General features: G+C 40.0%; 1 protein-coding gene across 1 annotated transcript in view; it reads right to left on the minus strand.

Annotated features, from left to right (window-relative positions):
- Positions 1-940: 940 nt before the first annotated feature.
- camkmt (calmodulin-lysine N-methyltransferase) overlaps positions 941-26,298 on the minus strand; it is a 106,982-nt gene continuing 81,624 nt past the window's right edge. The window contains exons 6-11 of the mRNA XM_053332745.1: positions 25,742-25,805; positions 22,404-22,470; positions 19,911-19,985; positions 11,126-11,189; positions 8,810-8,941; positions 941-1,039 (exon numbers count right to left, since the gene is read on the minus strand). Coding sequence (XP_053188720.1) covers positions 941-1,039; positions 8,810-8,941; positions 11,126-11,189; positions 19,911-19,985; positions 22,404-22,470; positions 25,742-25,805 — 501 coding nt within the window. The remainder of the gene's footprint in view (positions 1,040-8,809; positions 8,942-11,125; positions 11,190-19,910; positions 19,986-22,403; positions 22,471-25,741; positions 25,806-26,298) is intronic.

Here is a 26,298-nt window from a genome sequence, read left to right on the forward strand (position 1 = left end):
TTGCTCCTTCTACTGAAATTGCCGTAATGTGTTAATGCACTGTTGTAAGTAATGCACACAAGAAACGTTCTTAATACTGACCTCTGACTAGGATATGTGAATTGAATTAGAAGAATGTAAGTGGGGGAAGAAAAGTACAGAGAGAAAGAGAAATAAAGAAAACATGAAGGAAACGGTGAGCTGTTTCTACAGCCTGTGATAGTTAATATATTAGAGCTGGCTTCAGTGCCAGAAACACAGTGGCATAGGTTAAGACTGACTGGTTTAAGACGGACACCCGACTGAATGACTGACACTAGAGAAGTAATGCTTGAGTAATTGACTGACTGAAAAACCAGCTAACTGACTTAATGACTAACTGGCTCACTGGCTCACTGGCTGGAACAATAACTGGGTAGTTAACTGCCCTGTTAGGAAGTTGAATAGCTGACAGTGTACTGATTGATTACCTGGCTGACCAGATGACTTGTTTAACTGACTGGATGGCTGTTTGGCAGTTCTGGATGGCTGATAAACCGATGGGATGACCAGGTGAACTGATTAAAAGGTGTCCTTTGAAAATGACTAGTTATTTGGCATATGGCAGATGGTTAAAACATACTAGGTCAGAATATATCCACCTCTCCTTTTTCTTTGTCCTCAGCTACAGTAAAAGGTCACACTTCCAGCTACAAAACATGCACGTGTAAATACTGTCCATAGCTCTGCACCATGTGATAATAAACACTCTCAGAGGTTAGTATCTTGATTTTTTGTCTGTTGTCTAAAAACCTTCAACGTGACCTTACTGTATTCTAATACTGCTATTCCCTTGCAATTCTTCCTCCTCCCTTAGATCATAGGTGGATCACACAGGCTGTAGCATTATTCTATTTCATTTCAAACATCCTAAAGCATGTGGAGTGGTACTGTGTAGAGCTGAGGGCCCACTTGTTTTGGTTTATTGAGTGAGGCTGACAGGTTGAGGTCCTTTGGTCAATGTGAGGAGGAGAGGATAGTGGATGTTCTCATCGTATGCTTCCTTTCCCTCTCTCACCATCTGAAAAGCACACAACATGAAAATATTAACAACAAAGACTAAAAAATATTATAGAGAGGATTAAGCCAACAGATTCAAACACTGACCACGTAACTGGAACATCACTTCACGTCATCCCCTCAATTCCTATTAAATTAAAGACAAAACTGACCCCAAAAATACATATTTTAACCTTAGTTTCGCTAATATTATTGTCCCTCTCCGTGTACTTTTGAACCCTTTCAAGAAAATCATACAACTAACATGATAAATTAGATAACGGTAATGTGTAATTATCAAGTGCAGCTCAAAAGCAGCTAATTGTGAAAATGGGCTGCTCACCAAAACCTGCATGAATTTATTAAAAACCTACAAAACTAAATAGGAAAACTAAGAAAACAGAAAAAAAAAGCTTACATCTAACTTAGCTTCTCATCTGACACTTGTGTTAAGGTTAGAGTGAAATATTGCAGCTTCCTTTTAAGGTGCTGGCACAGAGGACCACCATCACATACCAAATTCGTACGTATATTTGTTCACAATGATACCAATAATTTGTTAGGTACATTCAAGATTTCACTGTGTTGGTATACCACATGGCATTACTACGATTTGTGCATACCTCTGCACACACAAGCACTCTCACACAGCTTTGTGGGGTGCCCATGTGGTGCCCACTCAGTGGCCTTTTAAGCGGACTTGGCAGTTTGGGCATGCACCAACTAATCAGCTCGCTCAGTGTCTGGCCAAATGATCAGAGACTTATGAAAGTGAGTTTAGTGGGTCTGCTCATGTGAGTGTGTGTGTGATTGCCTGTGTGTCTACATGAGTATGAGGAAACAGGGATAGGGGAGCACTGTGTGAAAAGGTTTCTTCAAAACAAACAGAAACTCGGATTGACCCCGAATTCACACCCAGTCAGCAGTATGTAAGTGCTACGCAGGTGACCGTCCGTACCACCCAAACCCACCAATTCAAACACTGGCTGTAACTAGGCTTTTCTGTGATGCCCTTGAAAACCAAGTTGTATGCTGCAGTTGGTTTTATTCTATTACATTTTCCCTGCATCAAGAGAAATATATAGCATGTCAGTCATTTTAATGTTATGTGCAACACAACTGAACAACATACAACATAACTTCAAGATATGATTTTGTTAACTTCAACCCGATATCATGAAGTGAAATCATGAAACTGTGGTGTCATTCATTTTTAAAAGGAGTAATTTCACTCCTTAAAGTGATTAGGTATTGTCTTTAAACTTCTACTCTGAGTTAAGCCCTGTGGGTCTCTCTCTGTATTCAGGACACATTAGCTATAATGAGTTGACAGGACAATTGCGCGTACAGTTATAAATGCATGTGATATGCTGTATAGTATGTGTCTGTACATGTGTAGTCATGGTGGAGCACAAAAGGGTAACAAGACTATGAGCATTTGAAATAATTGGAGTATTTGAAGCACAATTTAGGTGAGTGTTAGGACATGTTCAGACTGACATTAGAACTGCTTTTAAAAACGCAGTCCCTTCATTCATTTCAATGAGGCTGCTGTGGGGCCCCAACACAGAAGACTCCAGCTAAAAACACAAGTACAGAAAAAAGTTGAATCTGACTGAACTTTTGCTGTAATCTAAAGTGATGCCATTGGCAATGCACAGTGTTGGTAAATCAGACACATGCAAGTGCACATTAAGTGCAACATTAATTACTTTATTTTAATTTTTGTTGTAGTTGTTGTAGTTATGGATTGTTGGGTGTGTCAGAAGTATATAAAAGGAGGTTTTGAACATTTGTTTTAGGTGTAGTCCACAATATCACAACATCCACAAAACAGGAAGCTTGTGTGGTTTAAATGGATACCTATGAGGTGCATCTACACATTCTCTGTTGATACACCTCACTCCCATCTCACAAACATACACACACACACACCTTTTTCCACACCTTGTCCTAAGAAAGCGTGAGATCTTTGCCTCACCACCACTCTTCATTCTGCCCCTGACTTTCTCTCCTTTTTGTTGAATATGAAAAAAACGCTTGTGTCTGCCTCTCCCTTCTGCCCTCCCCTTCTCCGCCGGTGCCCTTCATGTGTGTTATCTTCCTGTGGCCATCCCTCCAGGCACCGGCCGGTGGTTGAACCTGTGACCCCCAGAGAGAGAGAGAGAGAGAGCAGACGGCCCAGGGGGTTGTTGGGCGTGGAGGGGCAGCTGCCTGCCCCCTTTGCTAAGCCTGCTATGGGGACCACAGCCAGTATTCACATTCAAATTCTACCAGGCGGAAGGAGCAAGGAAGCGATAGATGGAGGGATGGAGGAATAGAGAGGGGGGGGGTGGGGGGGGGGCCTTAACGCAGTGAGGGCTGAGAGCTCGCAGAGGTGAAAAGTTTAACAAGCAAAGCTGTTCCTCCTGATCGCAGGCTGCCTAATCAGCTTCATGGGTGGCTGGCTAAATCGGCTCTCAACCCGACCCCCCACCCCACCGCCCCCACAATCTTTTCTTTTTTTTTCCTTTCCAAGGTGCAAGTCATTTATTTTATTGCCACTTTAGGCCCAGCTTCTGTCTCCCTCTCTTATGCTCTAATTTTGTCTCTGTATGTCCCTGCTTTTTTTTGCCTCCATCGTTTATTTGTGCCCTGCTTGCGCACACCAAAGAGAAAGTGAACAAGGTGGAAAAAGAGAGGGAGAGAAGGGGGCTCTGAGACAAGGGAGGGACGGATGAACCGGATGTCTGGGGTCTCTCTCGGCAGGATTAGGAAACAGAGAATGAGGGATTGGGTGGATGGAGAGATGAGTAGAGGAAGGGATAGAAGGACAGGCTTGAATAAATAGAGAAGTGGGTCGTGATGTAGGAAATGGGAAGATAGAGGGAAGCTGAGGGAGGGAGAGTGGAGAAGGGTGAAGGAAGATATGTCAGAGGAATAGGGGAGGGAGGGGAGGTAGCCAGGCAGCTGAGATGGGGAGAGAAAAGGAGTGAAGGAGGGAGACAGAAAGAAGGAGGCAGGGAAGAGAGTGTGAGTGCATGGACACAGTGGGGATACTATTCATGCATGTGGGAGAGACAGGGGATGTACACATGTGCGCACACACTCTCTTGCATGTGTGTGTGTGCGTATGTGTGTGTCTGTATCTGCGTTTGAGAGAAATTAAAATTCATGACTCTCTCTTCACAACCATTTGAGTAACAAGATTAAGATGGCGGGTTAGAAAATAGCGCTGGCATTATCAGGCTGCTTGCAGTCCCTCCAGCTGCTTGCCTCTCTATTCCACAACAGTGGGGATAAGAGGATAACGCGCTAGCCCTGTCTGCCTGTCCCAGCACACGCCTTACGCACACACACACACACACACACACACACACACACACACACACACACACACACACACACACACACACACACACACACACACACACACACACACATACACACTGAGTTCTTAAACACACTACCCGCTGCACATCGGGCCTGCTTGCCTGCTGTCAGCAGTCCCTTGAGTGTGTTAGTGTCAGTGGGTGAAAGTGTGTGTATGTTTGGAAAACTGCAGAGTAGTGAGCTGGGGGTCTAGAGATGGTTTGTAAGGAATTGATAGAAATACTCCCTGCTCTCTTTTACACACACACACACACACACACACACACACACACACACACACACACACACACACACACACACACACACACACACACACACACACACAGCAAACAGTATATTCCAAATGGGAATCAAATTTGAGACAAATCTGGCACAGCGAGGAATGCCAAGTTTCTCACTGAAACGTTTGTTTAACGACATCCATGCCAGATGGAGGAGCTTGTAAGTCGCTATGGGAGGATGAAAAAAAGTCAACTCAAAACATACAGCCTGAACGACACATGTGGAAACTCAACCAATTAGATGATGCTGTCGACCAGTTGGGACAATGGATGTATGAAAATTTAAACAAGTTGGGAGATACCATGGTTGGGAGATCATTTCATATAGTCATTTATCAACATTGAGTGTTATCGTATCATGATATATATGTACTGTATATTCTGTGTTGTTGGTTTACAAAGCTGTTATTTGTTTTAATGACTCTAAGAAAACTGTAAAGTAACACAATAAGGGTTTTGTTTTACACATTAGTAGAGTTTCTGTCTCTTTGTCAGTGATACCTGCCTGACAAAAACCTGCTAGGTTGAATCACTGCATCAATAAAAAATAAAATATTGTGAGCTTGCAAATTTCAGTGTCAAGACAACCTCTAATTTTCCTTTGTATGCTGTAACCAACTGGAGGTGGATGTGCACAGTATACAACTTCAATTTTTGCATATATTTTCCTTTTTGTGACAGAAATGTGAAATATGCATATTGTGATATTGTGATTGTGATTTCAACCATGCTGGCTCTTGAAACCCATGTCATAGCTGTTTAAACTACAATGTGCAGTGGCCCAATGTTAAACTAAAATCTCTCCTCTATCAGTGCCTGAGATAGTACAGTTATTTGTTCATTTTTGTGACTTTAGTGAAATTAACCCACCCCCAAAAAAGACGATTAATGATATTTTCCTACAGTATGAAAATTATTTTTTTTTAAATTTACTAAAAAAAAGAGATAGCTCTTGAAAAAAACTGTAGGTAATCAAAGTTAAAGTTAATTTAGTGGTTTATACACACACATTACACATAGAGACATTTTAGCCCCTTCTCAGTATTATTATCATTTTATTAAATCTAGGTTATTTGTTGCCAGTTTTGGCTAAAAAAATCCATAGTGTGTGCTCCACTGCAGGTTCTGATCTGCATCTTGTTTTGTGTCCTGGTCCTCCTGCCGAAAGTAAATAAATATAGCTAAAGAAAGCTAATCTGTAGTGCAAATGAGTAGCAGCTGCCACTTGGATGTGTGTGTGTGTGTGTGTGTGTGTGTATGTGTGTGTCCATGGTGGTAGTGTATGTTTCGGTGTGATATCATCATGTGTTGTGTGTGTTTGTGTGTAATGTCTAGCCAATATGCTGTCTGAGTGATGTCTGGTCTGTGTAGGATTGTGATATAGCTTGTTTCTTAGCTGTGTGCACAGTATGTGTGTGTTTAAAATGGTCAGTCAGGCACGAGCGCACACACACACACACACACACACACACACACACACACACACACACACACACACACACACACACACACACACACACACACACACACACACACACACACACACACACACACACACACACACACACACACACACACACACACACACACAGAGGGGTTGCTCAGAGTGTTCATCAGAAGATAAGCAGAGGAGACTTAATCACCTTCAGATGTGAGGGGGGCACTTCAACTTGTCCTCATATCCATGCGCGGCACCTGACCCCACTGTGTGTGTGTGTGTGTGTGTGTGTGTGTGTGTGTGTGTGTGTGTGACACAGATAGAAGTGTGCATTTCAAGAGTGAGCTGACTGCTCTGACAGTCCCCTTGCATGTCAAACAAAAGAAAAACAGCATCATTTAAGGATGATTCCATTAAAAAAAAAAGTCCCACATCAATTTTTGTCTGAATTTCACTGTTCACATTGTAGACACACTGATGTCAAGCAACTCTCATCGCTAAAGCAGGTCTGAGTGGCAATTTTACCAAGTGGTTGAGGTGCTGAACCATTAGGATTAATAAATAACTGTATTCTGAGGCCTTGAGGCCCAATCAATTCTCCCTGAAGCTTTTTCAAACAAAGTTTTATTTCTTTTAAATTTAAGGCAATTGCAGCATCCATTTTAATCCCACTGAGGCTACTTCTTTCTTTCAGTTCCTCTAAATGTCTCTCTTTCTTTCCTTTCTTCCTTCTCCGTTTCTCAGTTGTTACTTTTTTCTAGAATTTAGTGTCCTTTATCTAAAATGACTTCAGCTCCTCTGCCTTCTGCTCTCTCTCTATACATTTTTCTCCTTTTACCTGACGTGTCCGTAAATAAAGAATTGGCTCAATTGCTTCTCAATTTTAAATTAAAGTAGAAACCAAAAAGCATATTACATTTTAATTTGTCCTACGTTCACTGGGTTTAGTTAATAACCTTGTTATGTTGAAAATGTTTTAAATTTGAATATGTACATGGAATGGGCACCTGGGGGCTAACAACAAAAAACTAGGCTGCCCAGAATGACAAACATGGCCAGTAAAAGGTGTCTTCTACTTGTCCTCTGTCCCATGTGTTATCAGGTTTAGTCTATTAAAACACTTGGTAAGATTAAATGATCATGTTTGTTTAGTTTGCCTTAAAATAATTGTAAAAACATTAATCGTAGTTCACTTGCCAGAAGTTAATACTGTAGGGAAAAATATGTTCAATATAAATATAATTATATCCATATAATCTGGGTGGAATTAGGTTTTACTAATAAAAGTGTTTGTCGATGCACACATGTAGTAATTTTTAGAAGACAGGGTTGACTCATATTGGTAACTGATACTGCTAAACTTTCACTGCATGGCCATGTGGCACAGTGTGAGCGGGAGGCGTCTTACACCTGTCTTGAGTTAGTCTCCTCTGTAAATGTTTGCTCACCCTAAATGTAGTTTAAAAGGGTCCAGAGTAACTTAGATTTAACAAAATTATAACAAAATTTAAGTGATTGCTTTACTATACCTAATGATGGACAAACAATAGAGAAAAAGAGAGAGTGGGGGGGGGGGGGGGGGTTTCCTGAGGTTGAACCCACTTTGACAGACACTTTAATGGCCAGTCTGTCCAATTGTCCCACCAGTGTACATGAACGTGTGTGTACCAATTTAAGCCCACTCCTCGCTGTCCTGTTCTTCTGTAGCTGTGTCTGTAATGGAGTTAACAGCTGGACACCACTTCTTTTAACACTGCCTACTTATGTGCTTTCTGTTGCTCCTTTTCTCTTTTTCACTCTCCCTCTCTCTCTCTATCACAGTGCCATGTTAAAGCAGCTTGGTTTGGTTCTGGTTTCTCTAACAAAGTGTCATCAAACAACAGGTTAATATGCTAGTCTTTACTAAAGCACGGTGTACATTATGAGATCAGGTTTGTTGCCAGTTTCTTTATTAGGCAGCAACAGATTCTAAATTTTTCCTAGAAAACAATTGAGCTGCGTCAAATGTGTTTTCATCATGGTCAACCTATCAGTCATGAAAACAGACTATTTCAAGTGCATTTTAATATAATACTCACCTTCATATGTGTATGTACAGTGGAAGTTTGATTGTATTGCATTATATGTAAAATGGTCATCGTAAAAGTTCAGCTGAAGCAAATCAACCAAATGCAGTTTTGCATAGAACGTTGATTTTGTCTCCTGGTTATGACAGTTTAGTCACATTAGACAGGAAAAGCTTAATGTCCAGTCTAGAGAGGAATGGTTAGAAAAACCAACCAACTCTGTCATGACACATACGGCATGTCAAGTATTGTTTTAAGATGGACTTGAGAAAGTTCACCCCTATTAGTCTGTGAAAGCAGTGCAAACTCATTTTTTTAACTAATGTTGCCTTGGCTAAAACTTTGGAAAAGTCATCATAGAAACAGTTGATTGGCAAATAACCTTTAGATATTTATCTGGTGCCGTTATATTTATAGATGTGGCCAACAAGTAACATCCTAAATTCATGTTGGGAAAGTGAACAATAACATATATTACTGATTGTTGTGCTTTGCTTACTTACTTAAATGGTTTGGATAATGTAGTCATCTCTCTTACCAAAACATCAACATGTATTTTTTTAAAACAGTATACAGTGTTTTAGGGGTCATGCTGACAGCCTGAGTGTTTCTTTCTGTTTTGACAAGGTTCATACCTTCAAGTGTACATCCCAGACCAGAGCATCATACTGCTGGTGTTGAGAGACGCAGAGTCCAACCTGCTGGGCCAGTTGACAAAACAGTCCCAGAGTTTCACCTCGCAGTGGGGCAAACACCAACGCCATGCCCTGGATAGAAAACAAAAGAAGGTTGAGTAAAATACTTTTGGATTTGAATAATTAATATAGTGCACAGTATATTTATGGGGTACTTCACACATTTTTCATAACGTTCATTGTTTAGCTTTACACACACAAAGACACAGACACACTGAGTGAGCTGCCAGTATGCCTCTCTATTAGATGATAAAGGAGAAAAAAATTAAAGCCCCACTAATCCAATCAACCCTGGAAATGTTAACACACGCGTGTAGGTATGAGTTTGTCTACTCAAGTATGTGACATGTATGCATGTGTGTGTAAGAAAGACAAAGAGCGAGAGAAAAAGTGTGTTTGTGTGTGCGCGTGCATTGCATACGTCCTGCAAATACTAAGAGGATTACCAACAGGTTCAAAGTTTCTTTGAAATCCTTCAGCTTTTAGTTTTATTTCATGTTGATCATGTTATTATTGTTTTAATTAAATAGAGCAAAGAGGGATGAGTACAAACACACACATATAGCAGACACACACAACGAAACTCACTCTGACACAACACAGGCTAAGTGAACACAAAGGCACTGGAAACAGCAGGATCACTCCATTTGACAGATGATTTTTCATCTGAATATCCAGTTGTATTATTCAGGACCCCCACACCCCCCATAAAAAAGCAGCTAAAGCAAACAAACAGACAACATTCCTCCAGCACTAATCAGCTGATTAAGGGGATCCAGCCCACCGGATGGACCACCTTTGTCAGAAACAACAAATTAGTGCCATTAGATGGGAGAATTAATTGCTTTGTTAATTGTTTAATCATCTTAGCAAATTATTAAATATTTGGCAAAGCTTGTTGTGGCAGCGACAGTCTGATGGCTGACACTCAAATCATATTAGCCCCCGAATTATCTCCGCTGGATTAAAGAGAGAGAGACATGAAGAGAGACTTAACACACAGATGTACAACAATGGCCAGATGTCACGTCTGCCATTCAACTGCAGCAGCTTCTGCATTCAACTGCAACTGAGACATATTGTAGGTGTTAGTGCGCATGTCAACGTCTAAAACATGTGTCCCTGCTGACAACAACCTAAAAATAATATTAGCATTATCCTCTAGCCTTTCTAGTTACCTGCCGCTTTCAACACAGGTAATAAAGAAACTAGATTTTAAAGATCCAAATAACAAAAAGCATATTTCCTGGTATCGAGCCATGGGGATAGTTTTGGTTTCATTTCATGTGCCTTCCTCCAATACAATGTAAGTGAATGGAAATTCAATTTCAAAAATATCTCTGAAACAATGTCCCTGTTAGGTTGGATTATCCACAGAACATGTAGTCAGCAGTTTTCCTATTTCTTTGAAAGAAAGTACAAAGTAGTGCTAGTGAAAACCAGAAAGATCTGAGGATTGTTCAGAGAAATGGGGACACTGCTTCAGCAAAAATCATTTTTTCAGAGACTGATATCTCTACACCTGGGGACATAAAACCAAAACTGTCTACATTGCTACATACCCCTGAAGGTAAGTGACGAAATATCTTTTTATGTCATTTTGGTGAATTCATCCTTTAATTTTGCTTTGATCTAAAAAACACATTTTTGCCATTAGAAAATATTTGGAACAAGATCCATGATGGGATACTTGAAGATTCCACCATTTTCTCTCAGTCAAATTCCCTCCTGTATTTCTCTTCCATTCCCTCATTCCTCCGTCATCGCTTCCTCCCTCTGTCCTCTCCTCCCTCCCTATCTCCTTCCCTTCAGTGCCGTTTTCACCTCCTCTTCATAAACAGAAATCCTCTATACCAGCCTGGCCTCTGTACTTAAAACGCACCCCGCTTCCCTCAGATGAATAGAAATCTCAACCCTATCTCTTCCAGCCTTTTGCTTTTTTCCCCCCATTTGCTTTGGCTGTCACAGCGTGGGGTCTTATCGCGAGGCCAAAAGGGAGAAGTTGCCTCGGATTTATGATTAAGGGAAGGCAGGAGAGAGAGACGGAGAGATCAGAGTGATGCATTCAAGTTGCTCATAATAAGCATTAAAGCATTACATGATATTAATCCTGTCAGACTATTAATGTGTATGGGGTTTTGGGTGAGGCCTAATTATGATTGAGAAGAGTGGGAGGTGATTTAGAGGAAGGGGATAAGCAGAGATATATACAGTAGACACACAGAGGCAAACACACACACACACGCACACACTTACATTTGGGTGCAGTAATCTCCTTATAGCATCAACCAGGCTGGCTCTGTACTGGTCGAGAAACAAACTGAGAGGGAGAGGAAGAGTCAGGTTAGAATGCATTCTTACGATAGCAGCTCCAGATAAAGCAGCAGGCTATTTATTTTCTTTTGTTTACAAATAAATCCACCAACAGGAAGAAGGGGAAAAAACAATTTGCATGAGTAAGATGCCCTCCTTTTTGTTTACGTCTGACTTTCCATGTGTATTCACCTCAGCCTGTTGTTGAGGCACTGAGAGGAATGCAGATAGCATCGCCTACAGTAGACACAGTAGACACATACACACTTTCACTAAGACACTTCAAAGAGATGGAAAAGCACCTTGAATTTGTGGAATTAATACCTGGAGTGTACGATTTGAGGTTAATATGAAGATATGAGAACAAAAACAAACAAAAGGAGAAAAAAATAATCTAACAATAAGCATTAACAAATAAAATGAACTGTTTTTTATTGTGCATTTAATATCACTGTACTGTAACATGTATGGGCATTGTATTACATTGTCTATTTTGTCTATGTGGATTAGAGCATTTGTACTGCGCATGCACATTTTTCCATATACAGTAGCTTCCCACACAATATGACAACATTTACATAATGCAAATACCATACATCATACCACTGCTGTGTGATGAAAAGTAAGTCACAACTTAATAATTACTTTAATGCACTGATAGAAAATGATCAAGGTGATGCTGAGAGGACTGCACACATTTGAAGACATAATGTATACTGTAGGTTTGTATCTGTGTGTGTCTAGCCTGTTAGTATGTGTACCTGTTTGTGTAACTGTGTGTGAGAGTATGTCACATTTTGTCAATTTTCTTAATTGCAACAATATTCTGCATACAAGCCAAATTGGATTCTTAACAAATTCCCGCACAACAGATTTATTTACCCTCCACACTTTAATTGATAACGAAAAGAAATGCCTGTTTCATTGATTTCAAGCCTTCAATTCCATCTGGCATGAAGGCCTCTTCTATAGGCTAACTGAAAATGGCACTGGGGGTAAAACATATGATTAGATTAAGGACATATAAACACAAGGCAAATTTGCTTTAAAGATTGAAGACAAGTAAAAGCTCTTCTTCTCCCAGGGCGGCCGGCCCTGGAGTGGGGCACAGGTGTAATCTCAGTCCAATTCTCTTCAATCTATATATCAATGATTTAGTGAACCTATTAGAGCATTCCATAGCACCTGGCCTCACCCTGAATGACACAGAGATCAGGAGTTGTATTTATGAAGCTATTACAAAGAGTTGCTCCTTCTAAGAAAATGCTTAGAATTATGACAGAAAGTTAAGACCAGATCCTGTTATTCACGAAGCATATTAGCCCTTAAGAGAACTCCTGAGGTGAAAAACTGTTAGGACCACGAACAAGGACTTTTAAGAGGCTCAAGAGTTTCTTATGTAGAAGAGAACATTTCAGAAAGACCAAGAGGTAGGAGAAATATATTCTCCAAACTCTGACAATGAGTTAATGAAATGCAACAGATTAGACGGTGCAGGAATAATGGTTGTGGTCAATCTCATTAGAGATGTGTTTGCATCTCCGACCCAACACAATAACGCTATAACATCATGAGATAGACCACAACACTAAGATATATGGTAACAGGAAAAATTTGGAATTAATTAGCAGCTGAAGAAAAGGATATTAATGCTAACCAACGATGCTACTTATATAGACTTTTTCCCTTGTTGATATAAAATAGATACTGGCTAAATGCTAAACTGGCCAACATAGTAAATAAACGGAAGAACAAATATAACAACCATCAGCATGTTAATAGACTACTGCACAAGTAGACCTGTGTTTTCAAATATTTCATCGGCTACTCTTAAAGTATGGCTTACAATTTATTCAACAGAGATGTTCATTACATAAAATAGTATTTATAATTCCACCATGTCTTAATAGAGGCTAAACTGATACTGATTTCACTGTCCTTCTATGGCCATCTTCACTAAGAGTGCCCTTTTTTTTTGAAAGTTATTTTTTGTTGTTTTGCTTTTTTTTTTAATCAACCAACCTTTTGAAAAAATTAGTCACGTCTGGCAATGGGATCCACTACACCTCCTCACTAAGATAAACCTTTCTGTTTCTTGTTCAGAGTTTCTCTGAGAATGTTCTTGAATCACTCCTTGGCTAGGTCTCCTTGCTAGAAGTTTTAGGCTGGGTTAGAAGCTCTCTGCGAGTATTCCCATAATGTTTGTGAATACAGCCTCACGTTCTCCTGTATGCAGACGACATAGTGTTGTTTTCACCCATTAAAGGAGGTTTGCAGCAGCACCTTAATATCCAGCTGAAAATCATGTCACCTGACAGTAAACACATCAAAAACAAAGACACTGATCTTTCAGAAACAATCCAGAAATCACGTCAAAATACAAGACTTCTATTTGGACACCAGTAAATTAGCAAAAAACATACATTGGCCTCAACATCACATACACAGGAAGCTTTAACATGGCTGTGAATGATCTAAGAAATGTATCTTCTCTATGCAATAAAAAGGAATATTAAAACCTATTCTTTCAATAACAAATTATTCTCTATGGCAGTGAAATATGGGGAATAAAACTGACAGAATTATTTCTCAAATATGGCCAAAATATATCCTGAATTTGAATCCTTGTTTACAGGAAGAACATGTGAAATGATTGCAGAAAAATTAATCTCATGTCTTCACCTCATATACCTGCCAAGTACACTGATTTACAATAACTTGATGAATACATTTTTATTTATCTACATCAAAACAACACACACAGCAACTTTACTATGCTATTCTATTTAGTTTATTTGAATTGATCCTTGATGCTGTGGCAATATTGTTGTGACATTCACACACAAACCAGCAGGCTTAAAACCACAGGCTAATATCAACTCTAATCAATCTATCCAAACTAACACCTGTCTCGCCTGGCATACGCCAGATGGTTTGTCACACAGAACCAGCTGAGAAGTCATCCTTGGAAACGGTTTGGAAAAGGGCAGGTGCTTTCAAAAAATACTTAGCAGGTGATTGGATGAGCTGTCTGTCTATCACCATATTACCTTGTGAGGCAGCTGGATTCACGAGATCATGTGAGAATCTTCATGGGATGCTGATTGGTCAAAACCATTGGTCTCGCGAATCCAGCTGCCTTGGAAGGTAAGTCTCTATATCCACAATGACAAATTTCAATCCATTATGTAAGTAAGTAGTGCACTGTGTTTGTGTGTGAGTGTGTGTGTGTGTGTGTGTGTGTGTGTGTGTGTGTGTGTGTGTGTGTGTGTGTGTACCTATTATCACAGATGAGAGTGGAGTAATTTGACTAAAATGCAACAATACAGTACAGATTTGACATAATCCTGCACATCCCTCCAACTGGCCAGCGGAGTGGCAATCTGGACGTAACTTTCCAATCACAGCCTCTGACCTTTCCACATCCAAAATCCTCTGATCCCAGTGAGGAAGGAGAGCTGCGCATTACAGCCTGTCCTCTCTATATTTGTGCCTCTTGATCTTTCCATGTATTTACCAGTTGAAAACGGTTGAATTACCTATTAAAAACTGTGTGACAGCCAGTATTTCTATCCTCAGAATACATATAAGAAATTTTGATTAAGTCTTACCGCAACCAGCTATTAACGAAACCAGGATGTGTGTACGTATGAGTGGAGTTTATTATTCTTCTAAGGTTAGACAGAAGTGTGAAGTTTATTTGACTTGAAAGGTGAGAGGTTTGTGTTTGGTTTATTTTGCCACAGATATCAGTTCACGGGAAAAGTGACTAGAAAGGAAAACAAGGAAGTGAGCTAGTTGGGTGGAGGTGACAGCTGTAACACACATATACACACACTGTCTGAGGGCAGAGGAAGGACAACGTGTCATTAAGAGGGTCACAGCCAAAAAAGAGCCACACTGATGAACTAACTACAGCTAAAATATTGTGACACGTACAGCATGTTTCATAAAGTGAGCCTTCAGGAAAAATTACATATTACTAAAACAGCAGTCAGTGAACTCACATGTAAGTCATTCAGATCAAATAAGTGATAATAAGTGAGTAATTCATGGCAACTTCATCGTAACATGGACTCACAAATTGAGTGGTCTTCCTCTTTAAGGTCACCTCTGAATCCCCAGAGTGTCAGAGTCCTATTGTCTCACGCTGACCCCTCCCACCCAGGACAACCAAGCTAACGCCACAGACCAAACTGACTGGAGGTCAAGGTGCACGACATGGGTGTGTGTGTATGCGTTGCTGCTATATTGGTCTGCTTACACACGTACGTATGTTAACATGCAGGATGTTGTCGGTGCTGCAAAGGATGAGACTGGAAACATATGACATCATCAACTAAGCTTTAATTCCCATAGGGGAAATTTAAGGGTTAAAATGCAAGGGTACATATCTATACTGTTTGCATTACTAGAAAACCAGTAATATACTGGGTTTTATGATAGATTTAAGCAGCTATGGTGGTTATTAATGGTCCAATCTAGTATAACATACAGCTCTTACAAGGTGTTTGTGTATAAAAAGTCCATGTGTGAACATACAGAGGATACTAATGACATACACACTCTATACTGCCCTACAAAGTCAAACTGCAGTAATTACAGTTTTGGTCAAAATTGTGTTTTTGTTTTGTTTTTTAATTTACCTTTTAAATGTCTTCTTTGTCTTGTGATAAATTGTCTAAGTTCAGTCTTACTCTAATTTTAGAGGAAAGAACAATGTAAAAATTGCTGCAACTACAAAAACCAACCAAAATCCAAGGCAAACAGCAGTAAGTGCAGTTTCTCTAAGTTTCAAGACAGTTAAAACAATTCATATTCAAATCAATTAATTTTGTTGTTTTGTTGTTGTGTTTTAATCTGTATTCCTGCTCCATACTAAGTACCGTTTTGGGACAAAGAATAAAATTAATCTGAATCTGAATCTTCAACTTGCAATCTATACAGCATTACAACAATTTTAACATTTATTAACTTGATATATGCATGCATGTATGTATTAAATATATATATATACACACACACACACACACACACACACATATATATATACACATATATATATATAATTAATTTATATTAAGACAGGAACTTGATTATCTTCTAATTTTAAAAAATAGGTTCATATACATTTTACAACTAAAATAAATATATGAATATATATATTAATAGGTTAACCCTCACAAAGTAATAATTGAGAGTTGCTTGAGTTTTTCTTAATTGTCTATTTCAACCTTTTAAAAAAGTAAAATGTGTAAGATTGCAATCATTTTAGTTCAAAATGTTAAACGGGCTGAGATAAGTCAGGCTGAACGTTGCTGTACTTGTTCACTTAAAGCAGTGAGCTTTACGCTATATTCAGTGAGTGATTATGGTGGTGGGGTGATGCATATTTATTTGGATCACAGGGCCTATTCATAAATATTACACCTTTAAACACGCAAACAATAAAACAAATATAATGTGATGCATGAAATTAGATTCAGATTTTCTCAGGAAGAAGACACTAAGATAGTAGTTTATTGCACTTTGCTTTGGCACTATGTATCTCTTTAAGGTAATACGAGGTAATAAAGGGTAACAAAGGTAGAGTGCAGTATCTGAATTTTTTGTGTCACAGGTCAAAGAACTGGTCATGATTTTTTAGCCATTTTAGGCCGAAATTACTCAATGAATACATATTTAAGGACATAACCACTGTTCCACCTACATTATTGTTACATATTACATTTGGCTGGACTGTCAAAAACTTTGAAGACATTTTTCTCAGCTTCATTGTTAGCGTAGTTACTGGGGTTTGCCTTTGTAGGGCAGCATAGTACAAACAGAGAAACATGCACACACATGCACAAATTCACATTCACACACATAAACAGGGCTTTATCTCAGTGCCCACACATGGACAGCTTTTGGAAAAAACACACAGTCCAAAATCCAAGCCAAGGATTCTCTGCCACCCACATGCCCACTGCAGGAATCCCTGCCTCTCTGCTCTCTCTGCTCTCTCTCTCTCACAGACACACACACACACACACACACACACACACACACACACACACACACACACACACACACACACACACACACACACACACAGATATGAGGTGCCCTACAACACCACACTTTTTCACATGTTTCTATCATTTGTAATACCAAAAAATACATAATAATTGTAATACTTCTGTCTTTCTCCTTCATTTATTCAATTTCTCTTTCAGTCTCTCTTCCCCTCCTCTGTCTTTCTATGATCTCTTATAGCTCCACTACTCTGCACCTTGTTTGTTCCATGATGGGAATTGTGTCTTAACCTCTATTTGCTTAGACAGGTTAAACTGGCATAGCAAGACGGACAGGAAGTGCATTTCAAGAGTAAGATTTAATATCACCCACTCTGTAAAATGACTGTAAGCAGCAGTGGTAGGGAATTTTTCTTTTCTTGTGACACACTGGTATGAATGCTGTGCTATCTATGAAGCATACTGGTGACATTTGTTTTTCACCAAGGGGTATTCAGCAGAAGACATTCAGTTTTGACATCTGACATCTTCACATTCAGTTTGTCAAAAGTTCACACATTTTTCTCATTCAAATGAATGAGGAGGTGTGTCCTCCAACTTTTGACTGGTACTGTAAATGTAGTATCATTTTAATCAACAGCCATTGTGCCTGGCTAGCAATATAGGTGGCCTTGATATATATCGTCTAGAGACTATGTCTAGCAGAATATTAGCCAGTACTTTAGAGCTTGAATTCTATTTTTCACATCACACAGAGAGGCAGCTCATAATGTCTTATGTGAGTGGTGCAATTTCATCATGTTAAAAAGTTGGTAAAGCAGTGAGGAATATCAAATTTGTACTTTAACAGCAGTTAAATAACCTCTTAAAATGGCAAAATTCACTCCAAGCCTTGATAATTCTGCTTTTGCATAACCCTGTCTGTAAGGAAAGGCAGGATATCCAGTGAAGTTAGCACATAGTGGACTACTGATGCACAATGGTACATGTAATTCTTCTCCTCTCCTTGCTCACTTCTCTCTCCTCTCTTGTCCTCTCAGTGATGGTTCCATTGCTACCAGTAGGAGCTATAATTAATCGCTGCGAAAGCCACGTTGTTGACCTTTTCACAGGTGATCATCACAATGACGCACCCGTTAATCGGTCAGCCATCACTCTTCAACCACCACCACTGCAATTATCGCACAATCACTCACTTACATACAGGCGCAGAAAAGCCGGCATCACAGAAAAACATCTTAAAGCACACACACAAGACTAAAGCAGGCATCTCTTCTGAGAGAAATGGGAAATCTGAAGAACCTGTAATATCTAAAATTCACATGCAATTTACACTGTTCTCATGCTATCTTCTTCTGCCTATCGCACACATGTACATATACACTAGTCCGCTGTAAAATATCCTCTATTAGCTGCCTGATCGCTTTCTCTCTCTGGGTTTTGTACCTCACTATTACATGTAATGACCATGACATTATAATAATGATAATGGCATTTGCTAATGTTGTACTTAGGACACACGCGCATGCTCAAGCAGGCAGATACGCACAAACTGTACGCAAGCTGTTTTTGTTCACACTGTGAAGCTGGAAAGTATTACACGTACTTGTGCTTCAACCAACAACATGTCAGTATTGCCAGTGTGTACATGTGTGTGTGTGTGGGGGGGGGGGGGGGGTGTGCAGGTGTGCGGTGGAGGTTAAACAGACATAAATGATATTGACCCACCTCTGAAAATTTTACACAGTTTAAAGAAAGGTGCTGGTCCAGTCTTCCATGGCCAGGACAGAGCCTCCTTACCAACACCCTGGGTTAAGCCTCCCCAGGAAGGACGTACAGTGTGATACCCCAAATAATAGCAGCACACTATCCTGTCCTGTTTTTTTGTTGTTTGTTTTTTTTTTTTAAAGGGATCCCCCATGCTTGTCTTTCAGTGTAAAGGCACCACCCTGAACGTCTGTGGAAGTTGAAGAGACATGTCAAGACAGCCCATCATATCCTTAACCTACAGCATCCCAGGGTGAATCTCATCCACTGGTGGCACTGCAGAGCTTTGGACTACCACCATAAAGATGATGAAGGCTTCCTCTGAGTCCTGTCACTCCACCATCGCTCAACAAAATCACCAGTCAAGGTGAGAGTCATCTAATGCTTGTCCTGGACCTTGTTGAGGACAAATGAATGTCAAGGGTGCCCAAAAACATCATAATGTATTTTAACTCACACAGTACATTTGAGCGATAAAAAAAAATGTAATTCTTGATTGGCCAGAAGATCTACATTTCAATGACAGATGGGCTAATTGTTATGTTTATGTTGCTCTATCTCTCCATTTCAATCTCCATTTCTACTCCTCCCTCCATCCGCCCTCAACTCTTTCTTTATCTTACTGTGTCTCTTTCCTTGTCAAGGCGCAATTATTTGCAATTTGCCTAAGTCATCCATTTGCTGGGACACCAAGCATGAAAACGAGGCAATTTGGTGTAAAATGGAGGCAGGCAGGCATCTGAGCATATGTATGTGTGTATGTCTGAGTGTGTGTGTGTGCACGTGTGGGCAAGGTCCGTGTGCTAGTGGGGGGCCATGCAAGAACTGTCACACAAAAGTGAAAATTAATGCCTTGAACGCACACACAGAGATAAAGGTATTGTGTGTGTGTGTGTGTGTGTGTGTGTGTGTGTGTGTGTGTGTGTGTGTGTGTGTGAACCTACCAGTCTGCACACATGACAATGTCAAAGTGACCCTCGAGTGCTGAAATGTCCGACTCACAGTCCCACCTCACCACCCTGTAACACACACATAAAACAAAGATCAGTATTTGCAGCGCTGGCGACAGTAGAAGGCCAGTGTTCATGAAACTGCACAGAGAGCAAATGCAGTTTGTCCGTCATTTGTCCTTCAATGCTTCTATTCACTCTTCTCAACACTTTGAGCTTCTTTCTCCCTCGCACCTCTCTCTCTCTCTCTCTGTCCCCCACTGTTTTTATGCTTCAGTAGAGACTTGGAGAAAGCATCGGGGAGGGAAGACATGTCATTTGTGAGGTAAAGAGAGAGAGCTTCTGACATGACACTTGACATTTATACCATGTGAAGACACACACACATACACATACACACACACACACACGCACACACACACACACACACACACACACACACACACACACACACACACACACACACACACACACACACACACACAGACAACCTCCATACACACATCTCACTGTTCAATAATTCCATGGTCCTCTCTCTCCTGATTTGTCTCTTCAAGCACAAGTTTAAATTCAAATTAGCTTTTATTGGCATAAGTACAATTCCAAAAATACTGCCAACACTGGCACTACCAAGATTACAATGTATCGTATATTCATTTTGAATGTAAGAAAAAGACAAGTGGTATGCACATCACTACACCTACAAAATATATGATATGTGATAGGATAAAATATCTTGGTAACGGTGAAAACCTTGGAAGACAAGTGGTAAAATAGTAAAAATAATCATTCATTTTTCTGTTGGTTTTCCCTTAGGCTGGGACATATTTTTCTGTTTTCCTGGCAATTTCAGTTATTCCCCTCAAGTAAATATTACATTTTGGTGGAGAGTAAGTCACAATTCTTGCCATTTGACCAGGAAGTGTTGCTCTTGTTGTCAATTTGTCTGTGTACACCAGTTTAGTTTGAGTTTTTGTGGTCAACGTCCTGTTGTTGATATATTTTTTTATTTTCTTTAGCAATAATGTGGTTGGTGCAGATTGTGTAAAGGCTGTGCTGATGCCATGCACTGTTAGAGTAGCTGAGCTTCCTCCTCCTCTCTTTTTCCACACCATTTTCCCCTCTCCCTATCTCTCTCTATCAGACTGTCAGGCAGATTGGAGGATTATTAATTAGGCATTATTAACACTCAGTAAACAAAACATTAGGCCCTGCTAGAAACACAATCTCGATTCGCGGCAGGAGGTCCCAACACGCACACACATACAGTACGCATACAAGTGCACACACCATCACGCGACATGCCCCTCCCTCCCCCTCCCCTTGTCCAATCGCATCGTGCCCTTCGCCCTCTCTTGCGGTGCGGCAATGACAGCAGGCATAATCTGAAAAGAAAACAATCAAAGTAATGTAGCCTAATTATACGTTTACTTTTTCACTCCATCTTCCACTCGTGTAAATATGCGCAGGAGGGAGGAACATAGAGAGAGGGAGAGAGAGAGAGAGAGAGACAGAGAGAGAGAGAAGAGGTAGGGGAGCGAAACAGTCAGTCAATGGCAAAATGTCTTTTTTGAGACAGGGACAACAATTAACTATGTTTTAGCCGTCCTTGCATATGAAGTGTGTGTGTGTGTGTGTGTGTGTGTGTGTGTGTGTGTGTGTGTGCTGACGAAAGTTCTTGATGGTTTCTGGATGAGAACTCCCTATCAAAGGGAATCAGTTTGCTTGGATGGTTGTGCGCACACACGCAGACACACATTATTCTACTTTGAAGAATGGGTGTTACAGTATGTAACTAACAAGGTTTGTTTTGTTTTGACATTAATTTTTCAAATCGAAAAAAGTTGATAAAGTGATTCAAGAAAAAAAATCTGATTTAATTGTCTTTTAATTAAGAGAATTATACAAGGAGTTCTCTGCCTAATAGTGGTCCACAACCATCACTCATAGAATATGATTATTTAATAATAATAATTAATAGGTGTCTAAATTGGGAAACGGTGAGTGTGTTTCTCTAACTTATTGTGTTGCTTTGTGTTCCTTACTAACCATACACTTATTTCTCATGTAGTTCTTATGTTTGTTAATGTTTCATGTCATGAACTACAATACTTAAATCCTGAATGCATCTTCCAAAAAGTTACTTGATTAAAAAGAGAGGGTTAGTTAGTTGTTGTGCCTGTGGTGAGTATGATTGGGCTACAGGCATGGTTAGGATTTTACATTCCCACTGTGGACAACCCAAACTAAAAATGTATGAGGTCAAGGAACTTTGAATAAAAACATCTGCCACACAACATATGTTGTGTTTGCTTGTCGTGCAGCACAACATGATGTGGGCTCCAAACAAAGACAGCACTTTGCAGAAATGTTTGAGGCACGTCCAGCTGAAAATGTTAATATGACAAGAAGCCCTGCATTGATAAAAACCCCAGAGTAAAGGTCATGTACATATCTTTCCATGAACAACTAAAAAAGTGATCTCACCTGGTAGATACATGCGTTGAACCAAACTTTCCAGCTTGCCTGTTTCTCTCAATAAGCCCTCGTACATCTGACGTGCTGCAGTCAAGGATCCATTATAAACACTCACAAAACAAAACCAACTGTGGAAAAATGCATAAAGATATGAAGAGATATTATATGAATTTAACTTTTCACCTACTGCAACAGATGTTCAGGTAAACAGATATTTGTACAAGATGTTGTAAAATATGCATTAAACCCTTGAAGTTCATATATTTTTTCTGATTCAAAAGATTTCTAAAGATTTACTGCCAAATATCAGAGATTTTTTTTGGAGAATAATAGCATGTTTGAAATATGAAACGTGGATCTTTAGACACTCATCAGGTCATTCAAACTGCTAACCACCCCATTAAAAGATATTAGCTTCACCCTTTTTGACCATCTTTATGTTAAAAAACATGGTACACCCACATAGAGACAGAATGAGTGTGCAGAGATAATCTCCAGGGATAGAGAGCCACTCCGCAGAAGCAGATCACAGCAGCCTCAAGCTGGATCAATGGGAAGGCTTTGAACCACAGATACACAAACTCACACCATCACTCTCTCTCTCACTCACACACACACACGCACACACACACACACACACACACACACACACACACACACACACACACACACACACACACACACACACACACACACACACACACACACACACACACACACACACACACACACACACACACACACACACACACACACACTTGCAGATGAACGCAAAGGCAGGGTGATTGATGTCAAGTTGTCTATTAATACACTGGCTTGTGGAGTTGCAAAGCAATTCAATTAGGATTTCCTTGTCTTTAAAGCTTGCAAAGAGCTGAGACAAATCCAATCGACAAAGACAGAGAACGAGCGAGATAGAGAGGGCTGAGAGAGAGAGCGAGAAAGAGAGAGAGCAGGAATGCGTGATGAGTTGATAGATGGATTGATAGCTGGAGAGCCAATCCAAAATCAAAGAGGCCTCGTAGACACGGATACACAATAATATGTAGGTTAGTACACATTTATACAAGCACATATACACACATATATACTGGACACCTGTGCATCAGTGTGTTATGCATAGGGATGACAGGGCGAAGAGCAGAGCAGCTTACTGTAATCTCATCAGCAGTACACCACTGGGTTAGAGGTCAGCACAGGCACAAACACACACACACACACACACACATACACGCGCACGAGCAAAGAGATGGGCAAAGGAAAGAGAGTTTTGAGTACTATTGAACATTAAAGTGGAGGAATATTTGTTCCCATCTCTTGAAGTAGACACGTAACAGCCAATGACATGCATCAATCATTCTTAATGGAACATTTCAATTGATTTTCAACATGAGTATTCAAGGTCACATCAGAAGAGTCTCTGCTCTCTGTGCTGTGTGTTTTGTGTGTTTCTACACAATGCATGAAGTCAAAAACTTCTAAGGAAAGGGGGAAAAAATCTAGAAATTATGTCGTCTATTCAAGACTTCTCTTTCCACGTATCTTCTCATCTATTTCACTGTATAAAACTGAGCCATATCACAACCCGCTATCTCTTTCTATTGTAACACCAGTCACACAATAAGGCCATGTGAGACAAACAGTGACCATTAGCACAAGGATAAGACCCACAGCTCCCTCAGTGAGAGGAAACGCTACACAGTGCCTACAGTATGTGAATGGGCCAATTTGGCTGAGCCCAGAACAAATTATCTGTCTTTCTCAACCCTCCCTCTTTCTGTCTGTGTGTGTTCGATCCATTCTTGCTATGATTTCACTTACAATTCTCTCTATGTGTTTGTTCTGTGAAACAAAGCGGTCGGTCAATGGTGTATTGTTTGTGTGCCCAAGTGTGTGTGTGCATTTTACAGGCTCCATAATGTTATTGTGGTCTTATTGTGATCAGTAAAGGAGCATTGTAGCCAGCTCAGACAGAGATATTGTAAGCAGAGCTAAATATGGAAGTGCTGTATCGGTCAATGGGGAAGAAATGTATATTTATATTTCCTGCTTTTGTGAAACAACTGTGGCAAGTCAGAGCTTCATTTTTTCTCTTGTTTGTGTAGCTGTTGAGTGAATAAAGTAAGATCTGGAAGGATGGGAGAAAAAGGACAGGAATGATGAAAGAAGATGGAAAGAAAATAGGGTACAAAGAAGATCAGACAAAAAGTGTACAATGGGTAGAAAAGAAGAGTAAAGCAAGATGGTTTGTAAGCTGACAGAGCTGATCAATAACCCACTCAAAGAACAAATGTTGGTAAAAAATCTCACCTAAAGATTTGCCCTAAAAACTTAATTATAGGCCTAAACCTTAACCACACAAAAAAACATTTTAAGCATACCTTGATTGTTCCTACTTCTAAAAACACTCAGCAAGCCCTAACCCTAGCATTAGATGAAGTCTCAAACAAAATCTGACAGGATGGCAATTACTGTGCTCTTAACATGGCATTGTGGGCAGCTAGGATTGGTAGATGCCATGTTGAGCGCTGGTGCTGGGTATTTGTCACTGTGGGTGCCCCATCTGCTGCTTTTGCCTAAAGATAAAAGAGGTGGACGCCTATTCTTCCTTCACTCCAACCCCATCTCTGATTTCAGGGCTGAAATACCAAGGTTACAGCACACTGTCTACTTTCTAATGATGATCCCACCTCCAAGTGTCACTGTACAGCTACAGTGGGTGCTCTGACAAAGACACTACATGAGAAATTATCCAGGTGACCATGGTGTGGAAGACATTAAAATACTAGCAGAATTTATCAGCAATATTAATGGTTTGGATTGCAACACTTGAATTAAGATGTTTTAGATGTTTAATAGGCAGTAACAACTGGGAGGTTGATTTACGATTGATTACGCTGATTAACTATGAGACTAGGATATTACAACTGGAGGGGTTGCAATTATGTTATTCTTGTATACACATTTAATGCCCTCAAAAAGAATATGGGAGATTAACATATTTACTTCTGAAATCTTGTGCTTCACTTGGAAAAATGTTTCATAGGTTTCATAAGTATCCAAGACCCATATGTCATGTGTTTTATTTCACATATTAAATGTAAAATGAAAATGTATGCAGACTGTAATATCTGAGAGCTGCATGTGTTGTGTAATCTGGAATTTATCACATTATTTTCATGTATGGGAAAAAAGGGTTGTCCTAATTGAAACCCCAATAGAAAAGACAAAAATGTTCACAGACACAAATCCATATGAATACATATAAATAAATGTAAGCCACAGGAATGAGGCAAAGATAAGGGAGATAGACAGAGAGAGAAGGAGAGGGGATGATGAAAGGATACTCTGAATGGACTTCTCGTTCCCATCTGATAGCAGAACTTCCTTCACGTCAGCACAAATGGCAACCTGAGAGACAGAGAGACAGGAAAGAGACAGAGAAATGAAACAACACAGAACAAAAGAACAAAACCAAAAGCACCCTTAGATGAAGCAAACATCTGAACGCACACACACAATAATGACATAACCATATCTACAAAGCTTTACTCTTGGCAGCCCAGCCCAGCCCAACCCACCCTCTCTCTCCATTGCTCCTTCTCCTCCCTGCCATTTCCCTCTCTATCTTCACCCCATTTTTATGTCTGCATTATTTTAATCATTCAATCAAATCAGTCAATACTTTTATCATTGTGGCTAGCGGTGGGGGCTGCTATCTTGCTATCACTCTGTTCAGTAATTGCATTGTGACAGGGGATGATGGCAAGCGCAGAGCCTTTTCATTTGACGCTGGGTGTTTATCGGGCCGAGCCATCACTCCGTTCGCCGCTGTCACTCTGCACTCGGCTCGCCGGGCCTGCCTGATGCCCTTCATATAACTTTGCGGTGCAGACTGTGAGAG

The sequence above is a fragment of the Scomber japonicus genome, chromosome 14 (genome assembly GCF_027409825.1).
Source record: "Scomber japonicus isolate fScoJap1 chromosome 14, fScoJap1.pri, whole genome shotgun sequence".
Taxonomy (NCBI): Eukaryota; Metazoa; Chordata; class Actinopteri; order Scombriformes; family Scombridae; genus Scomber; species Scomber japonicus.